The sequence below is a fragment of the Erythrolamprus reginae genome, chromosome 3 (assembly GCF_031021105.1).
Source record: "Erythrolamprus reginae isolate rEryReg1 chromosome 3, rEryReg1.hap1, whole genome shotgun sequence".
Lineage (NCBI taxonomy): Eukaryota > Metazoa > Chordata > Lepidosauria > Squamata > Dipsadidae > Erythrolamprus > Erythrolamprus reginae.
The window spans coordinates 156,653,318-156,670,611 of NC_091952.1; the positions used below are offsets into that span (position 1 = coordinate 156,653,318).

The window sequence follows — 17,294 nt, forward strand, 5'->3', positions numbered from 1 at the left end:
AAAGTTCGGGTGAGTTCGCCAAACCCAAACTTTACCTGAACCCAAACCCAAACAGCAGCAGCGCATTTTACTAACTTTTTTAAAAGTTTGGGTAAAGTTCGGATTCGGTGTGAAGTTCGGGCAAAGTTCGGGTTCGGTGTTTGGCCAAACACCCCAAAACGCCACCACCCGGGAGGAGAGTGGGGAATCCCACGATGGGATTTCCCACCTCCTTTTACTTGTAGCGCTGCAAGCAAAAGGAGGTGGGAAATCCCACGATGGAATTCCGGGGGCGGGGCTTTGACGTCACAGAGACTCCTTCCTCCCCATTTTGGCCAGCCAGGAAGTAGTCTCTGTGACATCAAAGCCCTGCCCCCGGAATCCCGTTGTGGGATTTCCCACCTCCTCCCCGGTGGCGGCGTTTCGCGGTGTTTGGCCAAACGGCGAACCTGAACTTTACCTGAACTTTTTTAAAAGTTCGGGTTCGGGTTCGGCACAAGCCCAAACTTTGCAGGTTCGGTTCGCCCAACACTAATGATTAGGTCAACAAATGGTTTAATTTCATATAAGTATTTATTCTTATCATATGGATATTTTTTCTTAATTCTTCTTTTTGTCATTATTATGTGGAGATTTAATCATTATATGTTTAATTTTTCCACTGTACCATCATTATTCAATGAAGTCTTTTTCCTTTATATGTTACTAATTTAATAATTTTTTTTAAAAAAATACAGAACCCCTAGATTCACAGATGCTAGATTCATGTCTCAATTTTAAGAAATTGTGATAATTAGACTTTACTCATCCTGCTGCTAGGGGTTTTTTTTTCAACAATTAAAAAAATCCTTTCTATATGCTTTAAAGATATATGCTTTATAGACTAAAAGCAAAATTTTCCAAATGTGATTCAAAATCAAAAGTAATTATTCAAGTATATGGGTATTATTGGCATTATTTTTCCAGATAACTTCAAGTAAAAATGATCTTGTTTAAACCTTTCAAATTTTTTCAGCATATCAAGAGCTCTTTCAGTGTTCAAAATCTTTTCAAAGGTAGTATCCATAAACATCTGTAATTGGTGCTGTAGAAAGAAACAAAGAGATAGAGAATGTTCATAAGACAATCACTAAATTTATAAATCACATTAGCCATTTTTTACCCAGGACTGAATAATTGACAATTGGCAAAATTCACAAAAACGATGAAGTCTTAAATTATGGTGCAGAGAGCACAATGAACTTGGTATAAGCCAAACCCAAGCAACTATTATTGTTGCATTTATTTCCCATCTTCAGGAATTCAGTTGTTTACACCACGTTTGTTCTTTGAACACAGTTCCCAAGATTCCATTTCATTCTAGTCCAACTGTAACCAAGAAAGGGACTAGTCAAACTTGAGAACCCTTGTGGCATAGGCAAAGACACAATCTAGACACCATCAAACTTTTGTAATTACTGTTCGGAAGGCCACAAGCTGAAATTGATAGGATCACTCAAATACTGCTCAGCAACCAAGGTGAGCATTTTTCCCCACTTCATATGGAACATATGACATCATTAAGAATGAAGTTCCCTCATCATGTTCTATCTCCAGCTCTCCTCTCCCCATTTCTTCATATAAAATAGGGTTAAATTCTAGAGAAGAATGAAATGCTACTTTGGCAGCTTGAACAGAGAAGGATGAAGAAATAAGATACACCTTAACTCCAGTGTGAAATTTCATCTAGAAATTATACAGGAAATTACATTTCTATACCACTTGAAATTGTGCAAGATGCAATATTCATGCTAAGAATAGCAATACTGATCTGAGAGTTCAAACTCTCAGATATAAATTAATATTTGGTCTAAACCCACAATTTACATGATGTAGGAAATGCAACAAAACTTTCATTTAACATACCTTCATTTAATGGACTTCATAGGTGGACTAAATTTCTATTTAAACATTCCTCTAAAACAGGGGTGTCAAATTGGATTTCTTTGAGGGCCGAATCAGCATTATAGTTATCCTCTGTGGGCCGGTGGGGACAGGATGGATGTCTCCTGCAGCACCCTGCTGGCCAAAATGGGATATGGGGAGGCTGCCTTGTTTTTGGCTTCTATGCCTCCAAGAGCACTCTGCCAGCCAAAAACAGGACATGCAGAGGCCACACAAAGCCCCATGTGGCCCGTTTAAAGCTTCCCTGGCCTCCAGCAGCACTTTGCTAGCCAAAAATGAGACATGTAGCAACTCTTCAAGGCCCCCACGTGACATGTTTTTGGCTGGCATTGTTCCTGGAGGCTGGGGAGGTCAAAAACGGGCCACACAGGGGTCTTGCGAGGCCTCTGTATGCTGTCCTTTGATACCTCCAAACTGGCTCTTTAGGCAGATTTAAGCATCCTGTAGGCTGGGTCCGGCCCACAGGCCTTAAGTTTGACGCCCCTGATTTAAAACAAAGAACAGGTTTACTGTATTCCAAATTGTTTGGAGAAGTCAGTTAATGTATCTCACTTTTATTTTAGTTGTATGACATCCATGGTGATTTATATCATTTATATCATCTGCATAATTCATTATCCAAATAATCAAAATCACTGCAATATTGCTTATTATTTATACTTATTAGATCATTTCCTACCTGCCCCTATCCCTGCCCCTCAATGTGACCCATTAAAATGATATTTTGCTGTAAAGGTTTTAATGAATTGGCCTACCCAAATAGAATATTAATTATTAATAATTTTGAAAACTATGAAATTGGGAAGAACCAAACTTACATGTAGTTCATTTGTTTGCTTGCAAAACTCTTCATAGTCCTGGTCAAAATCAGTTTTCCTCTGATCTATGAAATTGTACTGTTTTTTCTTTATAATGGCAACAATACTCTAAATGCAATTGGAAATATAAATATCTGAAAGGTTATATTATTTTCATCATTTATTATGCTTATAATAAAGATACATAATGTGAAGACTATTTTACATACTTCCAAGGTAATGTTTTGCAAGCCAATCTTTTCTGAAACACAATGTATTTTTCTAAGGAAATGAAGCTTTGAAACATGCAAATTTGCACAGTATATCTCTCAGATCAGCTCTTACAATATCCATGTTACACAATCTGGTGCAATAAAAATGCTTTTTACAGAAAACATGCAGAAAAACCAGAAATCATTATCACCACTGCAAACCATAACTTTAAATAGACCTATCGTGAATTACCTCCCATTGCTCTTTCATTGCTGCAGTCTATACAAGTAAAAGTACAATAAGCTATTTTAGTACATTAATATATAGCAATTGTGTGAGAACTCAAAATCCCTTATAATATTAAAAAAAATAATTTCTACAATTCTTTGCGGAAAATGACGAAAGCTGAGTTGACAAAATGTCAATACTGTGGTGACACACCCTTTGAAAATGCCTTGGCTTAAGTGTTTTGGAACTCTCACAACAGCAGTTCCTCTAAATTATAAATTCAAACAGCAATACATATTTTTTTTCAGATTTACACATCGGTCTGAAAACAACACAACCACAGTCCTTTAAGAATCATATCAGATGACTCTTTAAAGAGCCATATCATTTTTCTAATTTCTGACGAAGATGAGAAAAAATGGCAGACATTTTTCAACATAACATTTCACACAGAAAAGTTATGTTTACATAAATCCAAAGCAATTTTTGACTCTCATTTTTGAATAGGCATAGTCTTAGTCAGTGAAGGGCTACCAAAATTTTTACTACCACACTGTGGGCATGGCTTAGGCATTTTCTTTCAACATCTTTCAGTGCAAATTGGGTGCTCTGGGGTGGAGATCCATTTTCGCTATCCCACTGTGTTCCCCCCTGTCTGGGCAGTAGCCCACCCCTGGTCTTAGTTAATGGAAGTTCATAGTAAACAAGTTAAGATCTTGAAGTTTCAGCCTCAATATTATTTTTATTGTGCACTAAATTGTGATTAGTGTTGGGCGAACCCAGCGAAGTTCCTTTTGGCGAACTCACCCGAACTTTGCCGTGAAGTTCGGGTGAGTTCGCCAAACCCGAACCCGAACAGCAGCAAGCCACTGCGGCGTCCTTTTCTGTAAAAATAAACAAGGAGGTGGAGAATTCCCTACCTCCTTTTGCTTCCTTTTATTTTTACAGAAAAGGATGCCGTAGCAGCGCTGCAAGCAAAAGTAGGTGGGGAATCCCACAATGGGATTCTGGGGGCGGGGCTTTGATGTCACGGAGACTCCTTCCTCCCTGTTTCGGCCGGCCAAGAAGTAGTCTCTGTGACGTCAAAGCCCCACCCCTGGAATCCCATTGTGGGATTTCCCACCTCCTTTTGCTTGCAGCGCCGCAAGCAAAAGGAGGTGGGGAATCCCATGATTGGATTCCCCACTCTTCTCCCGGGCAGCGGCGTTTTGTAGTGTTCCAGCAAACGCCAAACCCGAACCTGAACTTTACCCGAACTTTTAAAAAAGTTCAGGTTCGGTATGCCGAACACTGCAAAGTTCGGTACAAACCTGAACTTTGCAAATTTGGTTCGCCCAACACTAATTGTGATACAGTGGTCCCTCGACTTGCGCGTTCTCGATTAGCGCGAAACGCTGCAACGCGGTTTTTCAAAAAATATTATTTAAAAAAATAAAATATTAAAAAATAAATTTTTTTTTATTCTGTTCCCTGAATGGAGACCGCCGGCCGCTCAATCGGGCCGGCAGGGAACAGAATGGAGCCTTCCGCGGCGGGGCTGGTAAGGGGGGGAGCCGAGGGGGGAGCCGAGCCCAGCCCCGTGGCATTCGCTTTCCTCCCGCCGGCAGCCGACTGATCGTGGGCTCCTTCGCAACCTCGGAGAGCTTCCTGGTTTTCGTGAGCTTTCATGCCCCGGAAGCTCTCCGAGGTTGCGAAGGAGCCCACAATCAGTCTCGGCTGCGGGTGGGAGGAAGGCGAATCCCCCGTGGGCTCCGTTACATCTTCCGCTGCCAGCCAGGCCATGCTGGCGGCAGCAGAACAATCGCTGGCTGTCAACTTTTCTTTTTAAAACTGGGCAGGAGCTGACTTGCCTCCCCAGTGCTAAAAAGAAAAGTTGACAGCCAGCGCTACGACTGACTGAATGCTGAGCCTCCCGGTGGAAGGCTGCCTGTGGTCGGCGGGGATGAAAGGGCAGGACTCCCTGGGTGGAAGGCGTGCTCGGCTCTGCCGCTCCAGCCCCTTTCGGCCGAGCCTCCCCGGCCAAGCAGCCAGGGAAGTCGAGCCAGGCGTGGCGGCGGCAGCGCTGCTTCTCCGGTCGCCCGGTCCTCTCCTGCCTCCTGCGCCGATGTTCCCCGCTGCGACGGAAGGCAGTCGCTTGGCTAGGGAGGCTCGGCCGAAAACGGCTGGAGCGGCAGAGCCGAGCACGCCTTCCACCCAGGGAGTCCTGCCCTTTCATCCCCGCCGACCACAGGGGCGAGGGGTGGGGATGAAGGGGCAGGACTTCCCGGGCGGAAGGCGTGCTCGGCTCTGCCGCTCCAGCCCCTTTCGGCCGAGCCTCCCTAGCCAAGCGACTGCCTTCCGTCGCAGCGGGGAACATCGGCGCAGGAGGCAGGAGAGGACCGGGCGACCGGAGAAGCAGCGCTGCCGCCGCCACGCCTGGCTCGACTTCCCTGGCTGCTTGGCCGGGGAGGCTCGGCCGAAAGGGGCTGGAGCGGCAGAGCCGAGCATGCCTTCCGCCCGGGAAGTCCTGCCCCTTCATCCCCACCCCTCGCCCCTGTGGCCGGCTCATCCAGGGGGGCGTGTGTGGACTGGCAAGCGGCAAGCGGGAAGACCAAGGGAAGGTTCCTTCAGCCGCCCAACACCTGATCCGCTCTGCAGCGCGGCAGCAGCGAGGAGCCGAAGATGGGGTTTCCCCTTTGCCTTTACCCCATCTTCGGCTCCTCGCTGCTTCCGCGCTGCGGAGCAGATCAGCTGTTGGGCGGCTGAAGGAATCTTCCCTTGGTCTTCCCCACCGCCCACACGCAAACTCCACCATCTGCGCATGTGCGGCCATGAAAAAAATGGCGCACATGCGCAGATGGTGGTTTTACTTCCGCATCCAATATAACACGGAAATCGGTTAGCGCGGGAGGTCTTGGAACGTAACCCCCGCGCTAACCGAGGGATCACTGTATATGTTTTTTATTATTCTTATTATTGCATCTTTTTTTTAGTATCAACTTTATTGAAAAAAATTTTTACAAAGCAAAAATAACCAAAATTTAAAAGAAAGAGAAATAAAGAAAAGTAGCAAGTAAATAAATAAATAAGAAATAAAAAAGAAAAATAAATGGCTTTCAATCTTCTTTACAACAATCATAAATGCAGTTATGTTTTTATCCTTTCTCCCTCTAGCTATATGGTAGTTTCAGTGGTGGGATTTTTAAAAAATTACTACCAATTCTGTGGCTGTGGTTTGGTGGGTGTGGCTTGGTGGGCGTGGCAAGGAATGTTACTGTAAAATCCCAATTCCCTCCCCACTCCATGAGAAAGTTGCTGCAAAATCCCCATTTCCTCCCTATCACCTGGGACTCGGGAGGGAGAGAATAGAGGGGAGCGGGGCCAGTCAGAGGTGATATTTACCAGTTCTCTAAACTACTTAAAATTTCAGCTACCGGTTCTCCAGAACTGGTCAAAATCTGCTGAATCCCACCCTTGGGTAGCTTTCTTCTTTCCATATTCTATTCTTTCTAATTGTAAAACCCATAAATCACTCATTTAGTTTTCTCCATTTTCACCAAAAAAAAGTCCTGAAATGTTTGCAGCCTGACAAATATGGTTTTTGTTTCCCACCCCCAATCAAACAAGTCAATTTTGCCATCTCTGCAAATTGTTTTTCTGTATTACTTCTAATCCCTGAGACAGAATTATTTTCCCTCCAAAACAACCGACATTGATTCATATTACCATTGTCAATTTTGCATGTGAGCAATAATATGGGGTATGTCGCAAGATAAATTCTACCCAGAGTTCGATATCAATAAGCTCAAATTTGCCAGACAGGAAAATAGAAGTATTGTGTTGTCACTAGAAAGGCACAAGGAAGCAATTAGACCATTTGCCTCCTGGGGGAACTAAAGGAACAATAGGATAACATCAGCACTGATGAATTAAAGTGTACAGTTATCAGAACCACAGTTAATAATGATGTTTCTGTTTTCCTATAGCAGTGATGGCGAACCCATGGCACGCATGCCACAGGTGGCACATGGAGCAATGAGGGCACATGAGGTGTTGCCCTTTGTCAGCTCCAGTGCACATGCACGAACTGGGCAGCTGTTTTTCAGCCTTCTTTTCAGCCATTTTCGCTCTCCCCAGGGTTCAGGAAAGCCTTCTGAAGCTGGAGATGATGAAAGATGGGCCAATGGGCTAACAGACCAACCAGAAGTTCATTTCCAAACTTCTGGTTGGCCCTTTTGGCTGTTCTTCATTCTCCCCAGGCTTTAGGATGCTTTCCTGAACCCTGACGACAGCAAAAAACAGCCCAACAGGTCTAGTGGAAGTCCATGGGGGGGGCAGAACAGGGGTTGTGCATGGGGGAGGGCATTGCATTATGGGTATGGGCATGTGCACGCATGCTATTGCACACATGTGTACCCTTTTGGCACCGGAGTTAAAAAAGGTCCATCATCACTGTCCTATAGAAAGCATAGGAATTTTCTCAAAGGTGCTTTTTCCAAAAGGCTACTGGACTTACTTGTGGGGTTTGTTTTTCTCTTTGAAAATGTCTCACTTCTCATCCAAGAAACTTCTTCAGTTGAACTTCCTGGATGAGAAGCAACACATTTTCAAAGAGGAAAGGACAAAAGACCCAAGAAAGTCCAGTTGTCTTTTGAAAAAAGCACCTTTGGTTTGGGACAACACCCATGACCTGAATGAGTCTTCACAGGCACCGTAATGTTTTCTATGATATGGCCGTTAAAGCATCAGGCTAGAAATCTGAGGCTATAAATTCTACTCCTGCCTTAGATGTGAAGTTATCTGAATGACCTTGGGCCACTTACTCTCTCTCAGCCCTATAAAAGAAACCATAGCAAATTTCTTCTGAAAACTTGCCAAGAAAACTCTTCTGGGCGAAGTGGTTGTTACATTATGTGAAACATTAGGAGTCAACACTGACTTAGATAGCATATACAAACACACACATGAATTACTAAATTAACTAAAAACACAAGAACTTATATTGCAGGAAGCCATTAAGAGCTGCTTACGTACTGTAGGGCTACTAAAATTTGAAACCAATTCAGTAGGCCATCTGTTTACTTACTAACTCAGCATATTCAATGTGAACAAGTTGCTAGTTTTTGACATCCAACACAAACCGCCAGCTCAAGTGGTGATTTTAAAGTAGAGTAATGAGCAGGCCAACTCTACAAACAGCTGTCACAGTAGCTGGGTTCAGGCCTCACATTAAATCACAGTTTGTTTTAATACAGCTTGCTGAAAAGGTCAAAGTGGCTTGTTTCACAAGTGTTAAAACATTCATCATGCTTTACAAACAGTAGCTAACTTCACACCATGCTGGATAAGAATTAAAATATCATGGCTTGGTGGGATGTGCAGGCTCTGAGGTAGTCCATAGAATTTGGAGAATTCTCCATCCGGCATAGAAAAGAAAGAGTATTTTCTATCTACAATACTCTCTCTAGGCAATCATTCAGATACTTTGCATTTGAAATGTTATAGATTCCATTCCCACCATTGTTAGGTCCAATGTTTCCAAATGCAATGACGTACTTCAAAATATCTGGAGGCCAAAGAAATTGTATTTTTCTGTACCCAATGTTGGTTTTAAAAAAACACACACCACTGCATACCTGATACTTAGTTGCTATTAGTTCTAATCCTTCCATCTTCGACTCTTGTAAGACTGAGTAAGTTGTGATGGTATCAAAGATGTGGATAATTTTAAGTAGGCGGCGATGGAAAGTTTCAAATTTTCCAAAGATATACATTTCACTAAAATCAAACTGCCTTTCAGCTGGATTCTCTTCCAATTTCTGTTTGGTCTTGTGAAAACAGTTTTGGTACTCCTTAGCAACATAAACCAAGATAAAAATATATGGTAGTAAGTATTAACTGCAACACTGTTCATAATACTTTTAAGGACTCATATAGGCTCTTAAAAGTTTCCTTGTGAAATTCAGATCCAATTTTGTCCATTTTGTTTTAGGAAACCAAATCCTCCCCAACTGACACATGCCTGGAGGTTGTATTTACTGTTTTTGTCTTCTATCAACTATAAATATTACCTGCTTAAGTCTTATAGCAGCTTGTATTTTTTCCAAAACTACGTCTTGCGGTTGATCCCAGATGGTGGCAGTGTTGTTATTAGTAATATAAGCTTTGCAGGCTGTTATCATTTGATTTGTAACCTGTAAGTAGAATGACAGGCTTTGTCTCAAAAAATTTGTGTGGAGTGAAGAGATTTGAGGCCCATTTTCTTTCACAGCCAGCACTAAATCAGTGGTGGGTAACTTGCAATCTTTCTCATGTTGCTAAACTACAATCCCACATAACTCACTACTGGTTATACTGGATCAGTTGCTGAGTTTCACTATTTACTTTTCATTGTAGATTTTTCTTTCTAGGTTACAATTAACATGACCCAGCTGTTTAATATATGCAACTAAGTTCTTCTAAAGTAAGAACATTATGGGCAACCTCAGGTCAAATATATTTACATCATTATATTATGATGTAATGATAAATCAATTTCCTCTATCCTAATAATCAGTCCAAATGATTTATCAATAATCTCCCTTTCAGGGTTCAACAGTTTCTTTTTTTTAAATTATTTTTTAATCTTCTCTATATTTCAAAAAATATATTTAATTACTTAAGGAAAGTCTGTATTTCCTAAGATGGATAAGCATCCCGGGTTGTTGGGAATAGGGTGGCATATAAGTTTAATAAATTATTAATGAGTTGGGTGGTGTATAAATGTGATAAGTAAATAAACAGACAAGTTATTATTCTCTACAGCACAGTTTTCAATGGCCAATAGTAGCAGGATTCCAATTCTGAAGAAGAGTCAGCCAAACTTGCCTTTACAAAGAGGGACGTTATCTTCTCTGAAGTGTTATAATAGCGTGAGATGCTGTGGATCATTTTGATTGCATGAATGAGTCCTGGAATAGAATCTACCATGACCACCTGAAATGCCAACAAGATGAATCGTGATGTGAAGTATCATTTAATTTAACAACATTTATATCCAGTTAGCCTGAGGGCACAAGGGCTTCTGCCATCATCCCAAATAGAACTTGTAGTCCTTGCCTACATAATTAAAGTTGCAAAGGTTTGGGGCATTTATGAAATCTATATTGCCCAATACAGTGTAGGGTGTATTATTAAGTTATAACTTACTTAGCTGAGTTACAATTGCATGCACAACCATTAACTTGTGATCTGGATATTTCTGTGCTATCTACAAGTATGGCAGTTCAATGAGCAGACATGTTTAAACTTACAGCGGTGTTTCCCAACCAGTGTGCCGCGGCACACTAGTGTGCCGCGAGACATGGCCAGGTGTGCCGCGAGAAGCTCCAGCTGGGCGGGGCGCTGCTGGCGCCCCTGCCTGAGTGTCGTCCTGTGGATGGTCTTGGGCTTCACAGTCGCTTCCTGGTTCCCTCTCCTCCCACCGCCTGTGTCTCCCGCCGTCGCCTCCCACCAAGCCGGCGCCCGTTGCTGTGGGTTCCTCGAGTGGGAGCTGCCGCTTCCCTCCGTCCAGTTCAGCCACGCTGCCGTAGAAAGCACAGAGGTTATTGCCACCGCTTCTGCCTCCACACAGGGAGCCACCGTGGTCACCGCGCCTTTTCCTCTCGCTCAGCTCAACCACGGTGGCTCCCTGAGTGGAGGCAGAGGTGGCGGCAATAACCTCTGCACTTTCTACGGCAGCGTGGCTGGGTTGCCTGGAAGGAAGCGGCAGCTCCGAGGAATGAGGCGCTGGCGGTAGACACAGGCGGAGGGAGGAGAGGGAACCAGGAAGCAACCGTAAAGCCCAAGACCAGCCACAGGACGACCTTCAGCCAGGGGCACCGGGACCGCGCGCAGCCATGGTGGGAGCAGCATGAGAAAGAGAGGATTCTATCCCACGAGGAGACACCCACCGAGCTGCATGTCCCGCTGCCGTCGCCTTCTTTCCCTCCGCCTCTTTCTCCTCATGCAGCCTGAGCCCGCCTTTGCGAGTCCGCCCTGGCTTTCGCTTCGCCCCATGATTTCCCCGCAATTTCATCCAGGCCACCTCTTGCCTCCTTTTGAACTGCGGGGAAATCTGCGGGCGAAGCAAAAGCCAGGGCGGGATAGAAGCGCGGGGGTGGGGAAGGAGGAGAGCCCCTCAGCGCTTCCCCTCCACCAAGCTGCCTGCTTGTCCTCGCGCCTCATTGCTACCTCCTGCCTTTTTCCAGGGGCCTTTGGAAGGCACCCAGGGAAGGGGGGGGATTGGGGGTGGCTGCAGCAGCTTCTCGTCCTCCTCATCCGGCTGCTAGCGCCCGCCCGGCCCCTCTTGCAGTCCCTTCGCCGAGCGCTTTTGTCCCAGGCTGTCAGCGAAAGGGCTACAGGACAGGCGGGGCAGGCGTTCTTCTCACAGCTGAGGCAGGATTTGGAATGTCGGGGGTGTGTGCGTGCGGGCTCCGCATCCCCCTGCCACCCGGAACATTTAAAATAAGAAAAACCTTCGCCGGCCTCCACAGAGAAGAAAGGAAGAGAAAGAGAGAGAGAGCAAGAGAGACATAGCAAGAGAGGCAGAGAGAGAGAGAGAAAGAGAGAGAAAGAAAGAGAGCTAGCAAGAGAGAGAGAAAGAGAGACAGAGAAAGAGAGACAGAGAGAGAAAGAAAGAGAGAGAGAAAGAGAGAGAATGAAAGAGAGATAGCAAGAGAGGCAGAGAGAGCAAGGGAGAGAGAAAGACATATAGGGAGGGAAGGAGGGAGAGAGAAAGAGAGCAAAAAAGAGAGGAAGAAAGAAAGAGGGACGGAGAGAGAAAGAAGGGAAGGAAGGAAGAGAAAGAAAGAGTGAGGGAGAAATAGAGCGAAATGGAGGAAGATTTTTTTTTGTCAAAACTTTTCTTTAGCGCCGCCCCCCCCCCCCCCCCCCCCGTTCAGTGTTCCCCAGGATTTTGAAAATATGAATAATGTGCCGCGGCTCAAAAAAGGTTGGGAAACACTGACTTACAGGATCAGAGTTATACAGAGGGTCACAGCATTTTTCAAGGGTATACAGATATTTCACATTGTCTTTGGCTTCATTTGTTGCGTCAGTGATCCGGGTATCCAGTTCTCGCCAATTCTTGGAAAATGAAAATGAAACAAATGCAGTTTAAAAGGACATCTGGCTTTTTAGAAAAGAAATTTGCCCAGCAAACATGATAAGATAGTTAGCATGTTTCTTAAATCTCACAAGAATTAGAATACCAATTCAATGACAGCAATAAAATATTATTGCAGGCAATGCTTGGCAGCTTCTAAAAGATGTGGACTGAAACTTTATGCAATGAAATCATAGATCCTGGTGGTTAAAATTCACAAAACTCCAGAGTTTTACCAGCAGATTGTTTTCCTTAGTCAAATATCTGGCAAAATCATTTGTATTTTAGCATTTTTTAAAAGTAAGTTCAAAACTATGTTATGTTTCAATATATCAAGCTGCAGTTTCCCCCTGTGTGTTTGGAAGACGAAGAGAAAAGCCTTTTTGGAAGCATCATTTCCGCTGTCCCCTTTTTAAAACACACATTTTTTATTTTAATTCTGAAATGTGTTAGATTTCAGACTAAGTTGGTTGCAAGATTTTAAATATGTATGCACTCATATAAAAATGTTTTTAGGTAGACTATAAATTGTTCCTGAATCATCCAACTGACACACCTTCAAAAGTTTTGATTTAGCAACTGTAAGCACACCCAGTACAGCCTTTACATCTGCAGTCTTGAGCTGATCCAGTAAGTAGTTAAATTTGGATAGCCTCTTCTTCCAGTGATCCAGCTCAGCTCGTGGACCAAGGTCATCTGCTTCTTTCCGTAGCTGGTTATTTTCAGCAATAACCTAAAATGTACACCAAAATGGTAATTTGCCTAAAATAGAATCCTTTTGCAATGTTCTAAGAACATGATACTATGTGAGTTGAGCTTTTTCCCCTTCCTTCCTTCCTTCCTTCCTTCCTTCCTTCCTTCCTTCCTTCCTTCCTTCCTCTCTCTCTCTCCCTCCCTCCATAATGATCATAAATCAAGAACTACCTGTACACTAATTGGAAAAGCTGTCCAAAACACCAGTTGTATTAGAGAAACCTCACTTAAATAATTCAAAATATGACAGGGAATTATTGGCAATCTGTTTGCAATTTGCTCCAATTTTGGCAATACTACACTATAAACTCTCATAGTCTCATTCATCTAATTTTTTTTAAAAGGATGATGATTGGAGCATCAAGGAATTAGCATCTTTAATAAAGCCTCAAGTAGAAATGACAAGTTTTTTACTGACCCCTGAAATAAAAACTGGGTTGAACATAATGGAGGTACAGAGTTTCTACTCTGTCCCCCATTATGTTCCTAAAGTCTACCTAATCTGGCTGCAAAATTCTGCTCCACCTCTAAATGATAACAAAGAACTCTAGAAAACCATAAGTGTTAAACAATAATTGTTTTAAAGTGGCCTTCGATGGGTGGTGATTGTGGTTTTTGGTCTTCCTACTACTATAACACTGGTTTGGAGATCTGAGAGTACAGTAATGGGTTCATATTAGGATAGAAAAAAGTCTAATCTGTTTTATAGCGCTCACTCCCTGCTGCAAATCAACACGAGCATCTTTCAGCTACAAAGGGGGGAAAAGGGATTATCACAGTTAACAACTGCTCCAGAGACACTATTGAATAAGAATCTTGCATGTGAAAATAATGCGTTTGCCAATCCCTTTTCCGCCTCTGTCTCAGTGAGAAAGATAAGTAGCTACATATTGTATACGTAGCATTCCATATGCAATGGAATATTCCTCCAAATGTTACCTGTTCAATTTGCTTAATCCACACTTTCATGCAAGCTTCTATTCGCTCCACAGTCTCCATGCTATTTGCTGCCGTCAGAAAATCAGTTGGTCCTTTTAGCATTTTCAGATCATAGGTTTCACACTTCTTCAGGACCACCTAAATTATGTATTAGGCAATTACTCTATGCATTTCAATATCTGCCCAAGAAAGCATGGCTACATAATTTAGGCCAAGTTATTAGTATGAAGACCAATGGTTATTTACATATTATTCCATGCTATTTTGTTCTGCACAGCACTTGAACAGCTTGTTTGTTACAATTGAAAACCCAGAATAATATTATTGCCCTCGTGCCATTCTTGTGTCTGCTAGCCTTTGCGTTTTGATAGAAGTTCAAAAGAGTCTCCTCATCCATATTCTATTTATATTAAAAACCAATCTGCCACAAACAAAAAAGACATTTGTTATCATTGTTTCTCTTTTGTCTGTAGTCTCACCTAAAATAACTCCTGCCTGCAGGTAGGATTTATACAATTGAATGTGTCAATATAAAAGTTATTCTATGTAGCAACAAAAAAGAGGCTTTAGGAAGAAGGATTTAATCTTTTTTCCATATCCTGTTACATAATTTTGGGGTTCTGTTTGTTGTTTTGTTTGTTTGTTTGTTTGTTTGTTTGTTTATTATTTGCTTATTAATTGGATTTATATGCCGCTTCCTCCAAGATTTTGGTAGAATTATATTTGCTTTGTAACACATTTAAATCATGCAACCCCTGTTGCCATCTAAAGTGGTTCAACTCTGCTACTGAGAATACAGTTTAGAGCTATAATTTCTTGTGCTGATTGATTGATTGATTGATTGATTGATTGATTGATTGGACTTCTATGCTGCCCAATCCTGAATTACCTCTAGTAATTCTTGTTGCCATAATTCATAGAATAGAATTATTTTAAACATCAGATAGCAATAATATTTTATGGTGCTTGTTTGCTGCCCAACTCTCAAACAACACTTGATTATACTGACTGTGCATTGGGTCTACATTGTTCTACACACACACACACACACACATACACAAACACACTGTCTCTGTGCTAGCACGCTGGAAGATAAAATGTGAGCTTACCTTCTCCATCAGGCTCTGTTGAGCTCCTGAAAGGACACTAACAAATCCCTCTAGGGATGCAATGAAGTCCTGCTTGACGTTAGCCACCTTCTGGGAACTATTCATCTCTCCCCATCCATAGTTCATAGTATTCAAAGCTGGGATGAAGATATCGGAAAGCAAATGCTGAATACTGTTTAGCAAGCCACCATTTGTTGTATCCATCATATTGAAAACTACTTCCTGATGATGGAAAAGGAAAAAGCATTAAGTTGTTAGCTTTCTTCATCTTAATGTGATTAGACATCTGATATTACAACTCCTATTTCAATCTAATATGGCCAATGTTCAATTATCATTTTCAGGGGGCTGGGAGGAGGAAAGGAAAGAGAGAGAGAGAAAGAGAGAAAAGCTGACGTTGGCAAATCCAATTTATATGGTTGACAAGACAATGGATGACCACATCCATTGCTACAATTTCTTATAATCAAGTGACCAAATATATATATATATATATAATACTTACACGATGGATGTTATCTGCATTAATTGCTTTAGAAGGATTAGTTCTAATGAAGAACACACATATACCAGTTAAAGCGACATCATCTCCTTCGGTCACAAATAATTTGGTCTTTTTGCCTTTAGCAGAAGCAGTTCCAGCTGAATTTTCATGTCCTATAAAGGGGAGGGGAAAATATGAAGTTTATTTAGACAGAAGCAAAACATTTATCAGGAATTTGTACTAAGTTTCCTGTCCGAATCCTATTGTATTTCCTGTACTGTTAATGTCACATCATCTAATTCTCTCTATCTCTCATACCAGTTGGGAAGTGGTACTTATTTTACATTAGGGGGGGGCTCCAAAATAACATCTTTTTCTCTGCAGAATTGTCTTTGTAATCTGAATATTACTTTGGAATTTTCTATCCCATCTTTTTATGGAGATGTTGAGGCAGTGAGTATTCCACATCGCAGACAAGTGCATTTTGTGATGTGCTGAAAATATTGGATTTTCTTTTGGAAATGGTTATTTATTTATTTATCTATTTATTTATTTATTCGACTTCTATGCCGTCCAATCCCGAAGGACTCGGGGCATCTTACAATATAATAACAATACAAAAAGGTACAGCAACAAAAAGAAGTCGAATATAAACTCTAAAAAAGTAATCCCAATAAAACCCATTTATATAAAAACCAGTCAAATCGTATACATGCACACCATTCATAAAATAAAATTTGGCCATGAAAGATGGACAATTCATGGCCCCCAGGCCTGCCAGCAAAGCCAGGTCTTTGTGGCCTTGCATAAGGCCAGTAGGATGGGAGCAGTACGGACATTGGGGGGGTAGTTGGTTCCATAGAGCTGGGGCAGCCCCAGAGAAGGCCCTCCCCCGTGGTCCCGCCAATCTACATTGTTTAGTCGACGGGACCTGGAGGAGGCCAACTCTGTGAGCTCTTATTGGTCTCTGGGAGGTATGCGGCAGGAGATTGTACCGTAAATAGTCTGGCCCTGAGCCATGTAGGGCTTTATAGGTAATAACCAACACTTTGAATTGTGCCCGGAGACTAATAGGAAGCCAGTGCAGCTCACAGGGCATTATATGGGTGAACCGAGGTACACCCATGACAGCTCTCACAGCTGCATTATGGACTATTTGCAGTCTCCGAACACTTTTCAAGGGTAACCCCATGTAGAGCACATTGCAATAATCAAGACGGGAGGTTATGAGGGCCTGAGTGACTGTGCGGAGAGCCTCCTGGTCCAAGTAGGATCGCAACTGGTGTACCAGGCGAACCTGGGCGAAGGTCCCCCTGGTCACAGCCAAAATGTGAGGGTCAAAACTCAGCCATGGGTCCAGGAGGACACCCAAGTTGCGGCCTCTATCTGAGGGGGACAATATCTCCCCCCCCCCCCCCGAGCGATGGACGGACAGATCGAAAAGTTCTTGGGAGGGAAAGCCCACAGCCACTCAGTCTTGTCTGGGTTGAGTCTGAGCCTGTTGGCCCCCATCCAGATCCTCACAGCTTCCAGGCACCGGTACATCACATCCACCGCTTCACTGAATTGGCCAACATCTTCTTTAAAACTTCCAGTATTGGAGCATTCACAATTTCTAGAGGCAAGCTGTTACACGGATTAATTGTTCTGTCAGGAAATTTCTCTTTAGTTCTAAGTTGATTCTCTCCTTGATTAGTTTCTACCCATTGCTTCTTATTCTACCGTCAGGTGCTTTGGAGAATACT

The 17,294-nt window shown here is 42.8% G+C and overlaps 1 protein-coding gene across 2 annotated transcripts in view; it reads right to left on the reverse strand.

The window, feature by feature from the left end:
* The window catches only part of DNAH5 (dynein axonemal heavy chain 5), a 189,312-nt gene that overhangs the window by 153,487 nt on the left and 18,531 nt on the right, over window positions 1-17,294 (reverse strand). For both annotated transcript variants that reach the window (XM_070747103.1, XM_070747104.1), the window contains exons 4-13: window positions 15,571-15,722; window positions 15,066-15,287; window positions 13,957-14,094; window positions 12,821-12,997; window positions 12,132-12,245; window positions 10,008-10,115; window positions 9,212-9,334; window positions 8,777-8,992; window positions 2,742-2,849; window positions 978-1,063 (exon numbers count right to left, since the gene is read on the reverse strand). In XM_070747103.1, the coding sequence (XP_070603204.1) occupies window positions 978-1,063; window positions 2,742-2,849; window positions 8,777-8,992; window positions 9,212-9,334; window positions 10,008-10,115; window positions 12,132-12,245; window positions 12,821-12,997; window positions 13,957-14,094; window positions 15,066-15,287; window positions 15,571-15,722 (1,444 nt within the window). The remainder of the gene's footprint in view (window positions 1-977; window positions 1,064-2,741; window positions 2,850-8,776; window positions 8,993-9,211; window positions 9,335-10,007; window positions 10,116-12,131; window positions 12,246-12,820; window positions 12,998-13,956; window positions 14,095-15,065; window positions 15,288-15,570; window positions 15,723-17,294) is intronic.